The sequence below is a fragment of the Lithobates pipiens genome, unplaced genomic scaffold (genome assembly GCF_037356315.1).
Source record: "Lithobates pipiens isolate NorthernLeopardFrog02 unplaced genomic scaffold, aLitPip1_a1.2 Scaffold_18, whole genome shotgun sequence".
Taxonomy (NCBI): domain Eukaryota; kingdom Metazoa; phylum Chordata; class Amphibia; order Anura; family Ranidae; genus Lithobates; species Lithobates pipiens.
The window spans coordinates 152,072,332-152,084,346 of NW_027507758.1; the positions used below are offsets into that span (position 1 = coordinate 152,072,332).

Here is a 12,015-nt window from a genome sequence, read left to right on the forward strand (position 1 = left end):
AGGCGCTTAAAAAGACACAAGGCCCCTCAATGAAATTATCAGTGGAAAGTTGCTTAAAACACTAATGCCCTGTACACGCGGCCTGACATTCCGACTACAAAATCTGTTGGATTTTTTCCGACGGATTTTGTCCGAAACTTGTGTTGCATACACACGGTCGGACAAAGTTGTCGGAAAATCCAATCATTCTGAAAGTGCTGACGTTCGTTGCCTACAACGGGACTATGTAGAGGCTAGTAGCCAATAGCTTTGATCTCATAATTTGATCTGAGCATGCGTGGCACTTTGTCCGTCGGAATTCTCTACAAACGATCGGAAAAAGTCAGATTGGATTTATTTGGCGGAAAATTTGAGATCCTGCTCTCAAATTTTTTCCGATGGAAAAAGTCCCACACACGACTGGATTTTCTGACAATATAATCCGATTGGACCTTTTCGGTCTGAATTTCCGGCCGTGTGTACAGGGCATTAGATGGGAATATTAGCAAAGTCAATATACAGGGATATGAGAAATTGACATAAACACACACATAGACAGCCACACTGGATGGACTGGTGTCTTTATTCAGCCTTACCAACTATGTATTTATGTAACCAAACATTCCTTGTAAGTCTTTTGCTTTAAATGTTAACCTATTTTTACAATGTTTTGTTTCTACAGGTTACTCTCCATACAGGCCTGGAAGTGCCATCAATCTTCAGACAAAGCAAACCACCAAGCTGAATCTGTTCTCTTTTCAATGGTGCAGAATTTTTACATTTCTGTTTATAAGTGGGGTATCATTATTATCCAGGGCTTAAGATTTTAAAGTGGCCATTTCACCCACATTGTTCATAGTTTTCACGTAATGTTTACCTAACATCCTTAGATTGCCTATGTTGAAGGAAATGCCACCATAGTTGTTTGTGAAGCATGGGAAATTAAAAGGCTGTAGTATGCAATTCAAACATAAACATGCTAAATGAAGGCAAAGTATAAAAATAACCATGTATTAAGATCACAATGCAAGGAAGAAAAGCATGGTATTCCTTAGGATATTAACATTGCGTAAGTGTGTAAATATTAATGAACCAAGTCTGCACAAATCTTCTCCTGGCCATGACAGTACCGGGTATAAAGCAAGGCAGGAGTAAGGGACCCCTTTCCCAGTCACACTACTATATTGTCTTTTCAGTAGGCTTTTCTATTGTTTCGTATTTTTTTTTTCTTTTTTGTTATCCAATATCCATCAATATACCATTTTCTACGTTTACAGATTGTAAAAAAATATAAAATTCTCTTGGTTCCTGGCAAATAAAACACATTTACCCAGTGGCATATGGAAAGCATATACATTTTTGCCCAAGTTGTTAAATATTAAAAGTAGTTCATTATTTATAAAATGAATAGGAAGATAATTTGTTAGTTTGTGTAGGTAGTGATATAATGTTATGTCTTTAGAGGCTGTGGAACTATAACTGAGAATTGGAAAGCAGCCTTTGGTGCTAAACTGTTCTCAATGACATGTACAAGCGTTTATCTTTTGCCTGAAGGACCATGGGATGATTCCAGGACATGGAGGACCTGTGCTGTCTTACAGGCATCCTTAAATACAGGGTGACTTACTTCTGATGTAAGTCTATACAGGGTTATTGCAACCTTTCCAAGAAAAATGTTCAACAGTGAAAGGAATGTGTTGATGTAGTGACTGACTTCATATAAACCTCCAAGTGCTAACACAACACTATATGTAAATATATAAAATAATTAATGTTTTGTGCATCAATTAAGCGTGCTACAAAACACAATAATTCATGCCTTTCTCTTAAAATGTTATGTTATATTAAAAAAACATGAACATTTATATCTGTCAGAGTCACTGATTCGCCAACTGAAAGCTTCATGTTTCGGTCATCACAGTACAGTTTAAATTAACTACAAAATGCAGAAAGCAGTAATGTACAGTAAACCAGGTAAACCAATTGAACATCAGATTTCATCAGTCTGACTACAGTATACTATTGGTTGCCACAGGTTACTCCATGTCACTCATGTTTGTGCCCTCTACTAAGATAAGGACAATTCTATTTAAATGTCAAAGCATTTACCGTCCAGTGATGTCTTTATCTTAAAGCAAAACTCCAGGTAGATATGAAAAACAGCAAATAATGAATGTGTGTTTTCATTAAGATTCATTACATCTGATTAAAAAGTAAGTACCTGAATTTGACATGGCATTGGTCTCTTGTAATCCTCTGTACAGTAGATGTTGACTAACTTAGAGAGTCAGGGCCAGCTCTAATAGCCAATCAGGTGTGTTGCAGTATACTGTATATGTACTGACAAGAAATATGCTGTTGAAGGAGAGGGCAGGGAGATGGCCAGTCTTTTGCGGCTCTTTGCCTCTGCTGTCACAGGTTAGGGCAGCTAGGGGAATCAGCTGGTTCTTTAACAACTGCAGATAAAACTCAGGTCATAAGCCTGGCAGAACTGTGTAAAATTCAGGACTGGAATAGATGGACAGAAATACAGATCCTTTAATAGGTAAAACAGCTTCTATATAGGTATATTATCTATGTAGGCTTGCATAATGTTCAGTAATAAGGCACCTCAACAAGGTTAGGGGGATAGTATAAAGCCAAAAAATGCAGCTAATTGTGGTTAAATTATAACATATTTCCATAACCTAGCCATCTTTGGACACTTGTGAGTAAATCCAGCAAAAGGTAGGAAGAATTAAGTGTGGTGGCTATTAAGAGGTATTACAGGAAGAATTGGGTGTAATGGTTATTAAGAGGTACTACAAGGCGTTCGCTAGCTCAAGCAATGTATAACTACTGTCCCTCTTTTCTTGTTTGGTGGACTATACATTTAAAGGGTAGCACTGCATATAAAGCAGACAGCATGCTGTCACTAGTTGTACATTCAAGTTTCAGCTTTGCAAACATAATAATGAGATTAAAGGAGTTGAGCCTGTACAGTGGGTAGGTGTCCCTGTAGGCAACAGATGTCTACACTTTTATTACTTCACCATAACAGCGCTGGATTAGGAGATGTATTTTCTTAAAAAGCTACATATCCCTTTAACCCCTACAAAAATTTTCATTATAAGGTGCCCCATGATATGTTCACTTCTCTAGCAAAAGTACTCTTACTATTTAGTTATGACAGTCTGATGGTGTGAGTACAGCTATTTTGCACATAGCTCAACTCATCATGAAGTAATGAGTAATTGTGAATCAAAATTGCATTTAAAAATGGATTAAAGATGCGTAGGTGAAATTATATTTCAAAATAAAAAGGTTACGGTTTAACTTAAAGAGTATCCCTGATCAATGGTAAGCTTAAAATTGGGAACAGGAGGATAGGGAATTTGCTGATTTAATGAGATGATAATTAAGTGGCTTCTTTTTGATGTTAATAGAACACTAACTTACTTTTTTGCTATCGCATTTATAGGATAATGGAAAAAGCATGTACCATAGATGCCATTATACAAAGAAATTTTATGAAATTGACACTTTTTTAAATAGGCATGATATAATGTCAAATATGCCAAAGAAGTATAACTAGAGAGGACATTATTTGTAGAAGCAGTTAGTAATATATTGGTCATAATTAAACTTTAAAGACAAACTACGGGCAGATATAAAATACACAAATTAGTGTTGCTGGGTATCCAATTAGGTTAGTAAATGTATTTATGTTAATGCAGTTAGCTTAAGTAACTGAATTTGACTTGGCATCAATTTTTTGTCGTCGCCTAAACAGCAGAAGTCAGGGAGAAGGAGAATCAGGCCTGGGAGAAAGTCACATGTGCTATATCTAAGCTGGCTGACAAGGAACATGCTAATAGATGAAAAGATTTAGCAGAATGGTGTCCTTTAAAGTCTGCTTCTGCTCTTTTATTGTCAAATCAGTAGACCAGGGGAAAGACAGAACACCACTGTATTCCATAAATATGGGTGATGTCACGTGGTTGGGTTGTATGTTGGGGCTTTGTAAATCTTAGAACTGGATGGAGACAAACAAAAATGCTCAGCAGGTAATATATGTATTTGATTTCTGTATATAGCTGTTTGCCTGGAGTTCAACTTTAAGATATAGATAATATAATTGGTGTATAGAACACAAATAGAAAGATAAAAATTAACATATGTTTTTATTTATTGCATTAAAAAAGCATATTGTAGCATAACTGAACATTTTAAAGTAAGTGGATATGTAGTTGGTTTGCTTGTGTAAGAAGGATACAGAGACTAAATTTAAACTGTGGAGGGAGAATAGCTGCTTCTCCAATGGCCAAAGCTATATGAGCTTGTATGTGTGCACTTCATGGAATTTGCAAATGGCATTACAATAGAGAGACCTCTCTGCAGTAATTGAATGTTTTAATAATTTATTGCCTTTATCAATTTTATAATGGTAACAGTGGTGTCATTTAGATTGAGAACTACTTTAATCTTTATGGTGGTTGTGGAATAGGATAGGGAAGTATTTCCCAAAGTATGGGACTACATTTATTTACAGAGGCGCAGCTTAGAGAGGCAGATCATTTACCAAGAATGGTGGTAGTGAGAGATCCACTGTTGCTTTTTTGTGTTTCGTGCTACTGGTACACACCTCAACATTTCTTCCTAACAACGCATACAAACTGCTCTGTGCGGTAGAGTGACAATATTGCTGAGTGTGATAACCAACACTCATAATTTGAAGTGACCACTCTCACCCTGCAGTTAAACCTTACTCTGCATTGCGTGTTTGACGGTCATATCATGGTGTGACCCAAATGGAACTATAAATTTCACTGTGAAGTTGTTAAAATTTGTTTCTGCTTGAAAGAACTCTCGGATCATTTTGTTTTACCTAAAGCTGAAAGGACTAACTGCTCGTTTATGTCCAAGGGTACAGCAATTTTATTTTTCTGATCTTTCTCTTACACAGGCTCCTCTACACTGGTGGTTCTCAACCTCAGTTCTCAAGTACCCCCAACAGGCCATGTTTGCAGGTTTTCCTTTATCTTGCACAGGTGCTTTAGATCAGTCAATGGTTTAGTATTTTGGACAGCTATTTTATCTAAGAGAAATTCCCAAAACAGGATCTGCTGGGGCTACTTGAGCACTGAGGTTGAGAACCACTGCTCTACACTGCTAGATTGGTCCCTGCAGGCTCTTTTTCCCTACACTCTGGCAGTCTAAGCTCCTTTGATGTTATCAAGACTGATGCAGGGTCTGTAGCCCTACATTGGACATGAGGACACCAAGGGAAAGTCCATTGTTACGGTGTAGGGGAGCACTCACTGTCTGCCAACGAAGTGGAGGATCAGGTAGTTAACAGTGCTCTTCCGGTCCCCTATGCCAAAAAGGGCAGTTTACCTCTGCAGTGAGGGGGCGCAGCCCTACTGTAAGGACTTCTAGCTTTTCTGGAGTTAGTCTTTAAAAGTACATCAATATTCTAGATATTCTCTGAAAATGAACTATGTCTTAGAGTGTATGATGTAAAGGAAAACTGTTGTTTTTGTTTTGGATAGAGTGGATAGAGGAAGTATTACCCCATCAGGTTTTTCATTGCGGTTTGTGTCCCCTCTAGAGAAATTCACCCCTCTATTTGTTCTGGTGACCAGAAGTGACTTATGATCCAAAATTTAAGGGGCCCATTCACACTTTAGCATTCCACTGTGGTGCACACTCGTTAAGTCAGCCTTTTCATTATGAATGAGCTGTCAATGTACCACAGAGTACAATGTGCAACATGCATGATCCTTTTTTTAACACAGTACATACAAAGCATGGTATATGCATTGTGGTGTGTTGCAGTGGGCCCTGCTATAAAAATGTGTTGGTGTGCCATTCACTGTGAATGACAATACAACATATTGCACATATTGCTGCATTGCCATGCATTGTGGTAATGTATATGAACAGAGTGCATTGTCACAACGCACAAATAGGATATGGCCCTTAGTTGTCAAAATACAAACAAGGGGCCCTTAGAGTTGTCATCTGAGCATAAAGTGAGGGAAAATCCTTCAGTAGGGATACCCATCCTCAGACAACTCTGTAAATTAGGAATTCTGTTCACTTTATAGTGATTAATTTCCATTTCCTTTCGTATCTTCAGGACATGAAACAAAGGGAAATCTCTGCAGTGGCACACAGGCAGCACATAAAAACTTGCTAGGCATTTGTCACCTATATCTACTCTATATAATATTTAAAAAAAACTTCTGGCTTTACATAAACTTTTAATATCCAGATTGTAAATAGAAGCTTTCAGTATGTTATTCACTCATCTTTCATATGTATTTCCCCCCAGAACATTCCATTTTAGTGAGGGAGCTGAGCAAAAAAACTATGCCGAGTCTCATGAAAAACTATTGAGCAAGTGGGATTCAGTTTATTGAGTTAGAGTCCTGTCACATGGGCACTCCAATCATATCCTCAATCAGTTTTTCAGGCAGATCTGAACAGAAGTTCAGTGTTAGTCTATGGACAGGCGGATGCAAACAGATGTACTATCCTTTAAATACAATTACCTTCGAGTCCCTCTTGGTCTGAAGAAAAAAAACAGAAAAGGCCTGCGCACTTTTCCATTTTTGGCCATGAACGATCACAGGTAAAAAGATGTAAACAGATGCTTGTTTGTTTACATCCTGCTGCCATAGACCTAACATGGGTTCATCAAGCTCCACATCTTGAGATGGGGAAAGAAACGGACGGAAACAAACGTCAAAAAGCGACATCCATTATGTTCTGCTCTGATTCAGAAGGAAATATGTTTACGGATCCTCTGTTGACCAGGAACAGATGCTACCTGTGTTAAAGGACACTTAGGGCTTCATTTCCACTGAGCACACACTGTAGCGGCAAGAATCTGCAGATTTCTGGGGCTGGAATGGTGTGTGGAAAGCGATGAAGCCCAAACAAAGCAATGGTAGGCTGAGGGCTGCCACAACTCTCTGTGACTGCTTTCAGCTGTTCGAACATCTAGCAATTACTTGTAGTTAGGGACAGATAATTGTGGCTGTATACACTATGTCTGCATCCAGTCATTATCATCTGTCCCGAACTACTGATTATCGTTTTGTATGAGCTGAGCATCTGCAACTCTTTGCTGCTTTAGGGTTCTTTCACGTGCTACTGCTCCACTCCGTTCAGCAGGGGATCCCTGAGCATCAGTTTTGTGACATCCATTCCAGTTCAAAGAGAAAAGGATCGCCACTAGTCCTGACCAGCCCAGGTGAATAAACTGTAAAGAGCGACCTCAGCCTGCATGTCTACACCACACCACACACCCTGATGCATTTCATTCTGCCCACGTTAGACATAGGGCACCCAATGACTAAGCCTAGTGTACGCAGTTAAATGCATCATGATGTGTGGTGAAGACATGTAGGCAGAGGTTGCTCCTTATAGTTTATTCACCTGGGCTGGTCGGGAATAACATCAATCCTTTACTCTGCACACTTACTAGCCCTCTGAATTGGTATCAGGATAAACCTGCACCCCATGTTCTGAGATACAGGGATATGCTTTCACCTGTGCTTTGAGTGGTGCCAAAAGCAATAAAAGAGATCCATGCCAGTTCAGTTGTATTCACATTTTGATAATTGACTGTGGTGGACCCCTTATGGCTCCAAGGTTGGCTGTCACATTTAGGTCTGGAAAAATGGAAAAGGAAGCAGTCCAACAGAATTGGAGTTAGGTGGATGTAAACAGACACAAGTCCATTTATGTCTGCCTACCCATAGAGCTGCACGGAACTTCTGAAAAGGTCCACCTGAAAAATGCAACACCTGTGCATGCCCGTGTCAATAAAGCATGGCCCTGCATAGGGCATGGATCAAATGACCCTGTGTGAACAAGGCCTAAGTCTTTGCACACCTTTTGTTTTGTTGCACCTGAAAACTTTTTAGCTGGGCTGAGTTCAGTTGGGCTTTAAAGATACATGTCCATGCAGGCAAAGCAACTGGTCCACTGGATCCAGCAGCTGTCTATTACTTTCTTACTTAGTCCACAGCTGTTTGGTTCACCTGTGTGAGCGAGAAGGTGAAGCCCTGTGTAAATACAAGGTTGGACCAAGTTGGAGACTACACATGGTTGAGGACACTATTTCTAAACAAAATGTAAGTAACAGCTCCAAGAGGTGGCATTAGGCAGGCAAAGCAAAGCGCAGGTACACTTTAATGGGAGTATTTGATGGTAAAACATTATCTTTACCTTCATTTCATATGAGGCCTACTGTTACCACAATTACTCATGTAATAAAACTACACATCTGTCTTGGTCACATGACTTCAGCTTGGCATATGTAAAGCATTAAAATGTTTTGCCATCTTCATCTCGCTTACATTTAAATTGTCACATATGTTTAGTGCTTCAGAACTGCGGTCGCCAAAGGATCATATCGTTCTTACCACTGTGATACATGCACTTCTGGAAGCATTATCTTCTCTAGTTGCTTAAAGGGTGAACCTCCAAACATGTTTTTCTTTTGTCTGGAACGCATTACAATTAAAGAGGCCTCTCTGTGATTCAGATATTATTGTACTACAGCATGAGAAGTGGCCTTTCAAAAAATCTATTTAATTCATTGTATAAAATAAAAAAAAAATAAAAAAAATTCTTTTCTACAACCTGGTGAGGTGCCGAAAAAAAGGAGTAATATTTTTTTTACTTGCATGAGAAGTCTCCCCTATTTAAGGGGTGGAGTCATATCTCTATCAACACCTTACCATAAGTTGGAATACAACTTTCCTTTTGTGATTGTAAATGTAGTGTATGTAAGGTATTGTGTGTCATTGTTTTGTAATTGCTTCACATTGTACATATTAAACAACAATGTCTCCTTGTCTCATTTTAAACTGTGGCGAGATCCCAGGTGGCCACTCAGAATGTCATGTTGATGTAGAATGATGCTAACAAGGCACTAAGTATCATATTTGGAGAACACAGGGATCACATAGTAAATTCAAATGCATGTTCAAGTGATGTTTACCTTACGTAAGTGATTATAAAGCATGGATGATGGTCATAATCGTTGGATATATTAAAGGGTACATTTAAAAAGCTTGCATTGAAGATATTGTTTTCTCTTTAAAGAGGACCTATTATTAAAAAAACAATAGGGTTGATTTGTAAAGAAATAGAGGATATTCACTTAGCACAGTGAACATTGATTTTGCAGAATGAATGTAAATAAATGTATGAGTGAAAAAAAAACATTTTCCCTAGCACATAACTGGGTATTCAAAGTGAACCACTTCACCCTGTTCTATAACAGATATACCATTCAGGTTCCATTTACACTACTGCAGACAGTTGTGGTGCACTACATTACACTGCAGTAAGACATCCTATTCATTATGAAATAATGACTCGATTATTGCAGCTCAGTCCTCATTGACCCACCTCTCCACAGGCTACCCCCTTCTCAGTCCATCAACCACTTAGTATCTGCCACTACACTTTGTCAATCCCTCCATTGGTTTCTAATTGCCCAATGTATAAAATTAGAAATACAAACAACTTATAAAGCCATGCACAACTTTGTTCCCAGCTATATCACCATCCTCTTCTTAAAATATCATCCAAACTGTCCTCTTTGCTCTTCTTAAGACCTCCTGCTTTATATTTCCTTTCTCCTCCACCCAAATTTGAATCCAAGATGTCTCCACAGCCTCTCCCATCCTCTGGAACTTTTTTCCGCCTAATGTACAGCTATCTCCTACTCTGCTACCCTTAAGAGATTCCTGAAAACTGACCTCTTCAGAGAATCCCATCAGGCCTCTACCTAACAACTGAAAACCCCTCCCAGACAATTAGTACTTTTTGTATCACTATTACTTGCCCTTCCCTTTTTTTTCTTAATTGTATAGTAAGGCTGGCCATAGACAGAGCGATTTTCTTTCCTGCAAATATCGGTTGCAGGATTGACTGTGTTGATAGGAGAATCCCTCCCGCAGGGCCATTGTGTTCTCTGGCAGGGGAAGCTGTCCCTGCCAGGAGAAAACAGTGAATATTGCTATTGGCTATAACAATAATCACATGAAAAATCCAACAAGCTGGTTGTACATGGATATATTTAGCCTACCCAAATCTCAGCCAGTTCCTGCTGAACCAGCCGAGATTCAAACCATCTACGGCCGGCTTAACTGTACTGCCTCCCCTTATTTTTTTAAACATTGTGCAAACTGTTGGTGCTATATAAATCCTGTATAATAATAACTATGAATGAGCTGCCAATACACCAAAAAAATGCACATAGTCCATATTCCCATCACACACGTTCCTGGAATAAGCTCTAAGATGACCAGGTGCTGTAACGACCGCCAGCTGGATACTGGAACATGCACGATAATGTAGATCATCACATGTCTAACGAAAGGGGTCCTGCGTGACTCCGAAATGTTGCACTACACTATTTTGTGATATGATTTTTCTTTAATTGAACACCGTTTGGATGAAATTGAAGATCCTTGGTGTGCTGGCGAATAAAATGCACATGACCCTTCCTTGGAGGTGCAGCCCACCATGTTGTTATGTGCTGCCACATGTTTGCATTGGCCACTTCTGCAGCTGCTTTTATAATGGATACCACTGCTATGACATTCATTATATCAGAGTAGCATGTTGTAAGGCGCAGATTTAACTGTGCACTCTGCAACCTGTAGGTGCAAATAAGCCTTCACTTTGCTAAATGAACACCCTCCGCTACTTTAGTAAATCAACTGCATCGTACAAACTGGTACAGCTTTGGGATAAGAGGCAAAACAAGGCGCAAGTACATAAAATGGTACTGTAAAAAATCTATTCCACTGCACCCCCGTCCCTGAGAGCCCCTGAACGCAGCACTTGTTCAGTATGCAAATATTTAGTCAGAGCTCAGATATCCCCCCTCCCCCTCAACAATGCAACATGACAACCTCACCTTGTGGTGCCTCCATTTATGCCATTTTGTACTATATGTTCTATTGTCAGGTTTGCTTTGAAGATGTACATTTCTTGTTTCTAATGCCGAGTGATACAGGTGAACAGCTAATTATCTTAACTAGAATGACAAAGCTTAGCATAGTCATGTTTCTTTACTGTCCCCTTATTTCTTTTATACTTTTCTGCTTTCACCATTAACAATAGCAAAAATGTGGACAGCAGTGACAGAATGTTATAAAAAATGCCAGTTATCATATTGACAATGTTCTGATGGAAAGGGTTTGAAATACATCTTCTGATGCTTTTATAAAATTTACCATGATTAGTTTCTGTTAATACAATGTGTTATACATCAATATTTGAATAAGAATAAAAACTCAATGTGCTCCACAAGCTATGATGTTTTATTCTCACATTTTATTATGACCTTTTAGTATTTTCTTGGATTAAGCCTAGATGGGCCATCTGATAATTTTTTTTAAAAGTATTTTTATTGAGTTTTTAATAAATGAAGAAACTGACAAAAATAAAGCGGTGTAATCTTTCACACATGGCAGATCTATCATCACAAAAAAAACCGTTGTTTAATAAATTAAAATGGACCTGGTATCATTAATTCATAAGAAATTAATAGTGTGCATACTGTAGAAATGTTTCATGTTAAACACATACATGATCAGGAATATGCAAGTATATTACCTCTTACAGACAGTGGTCTTGATTTAGTAAAGGCAAATAGACTGCTCACTTTGCAAGGGAAGTTGAATTGTATAGGAACTCTTCCCCGGGGGTAAGTGAATGTGGTAAAATTTCAGTTCGCACTCGGAATTAGCTTCTGAGAAAGATCTGAACCATTGTTACTTTTCTTTCCATTCCACGTACAAAGGTATATTAAATGTTTCAGTGGTGGAGGCCAGTGTTAAGGTCCTCACCCGATGGTATATAGTCCCAGCAAGCTATTTCAAACCTCCTCGCCTCTATGCTTTTGGGGCTATTATTCTTATGGCACCATGTTTCACATCTGGTGGAAATGCCCCAAAATCTAGAGCTTCTAGAATAAGGTTTTTGTTCTGATACGAAAGGTTACCGAAACTACCCTGTATT

General features: G+C 38.7%; 1 protein-coding gene across 2 annotated transcripts in view; it reads left to right on the forward strand.

Annotated features, from left to right (window-relative positions):
• TRIM67 (tripartite motif containing 67) overlaps positions 1-11,304 on the forward strand; it is a 109,320-nt gene extending 98,016 nt beyond the window's left edge. For both annotated transcript variants that reach the window (XM_077486277.1, XM_077486278.1), the window contains exon 10: positions 662-11,304. In XM_077486277.1, coding sequence (XP_077342403.1) covers positions 662-724 — 63 coding nt within the window. In that variant the 3' untranslated portion in view covers positions 725-11,304. The remainder of the gene's footprint in view (positions 1-661) is intronic.
• The last annotated feature ends 711 nt before the right edge of the window (positions 11,305-12,015 follow it).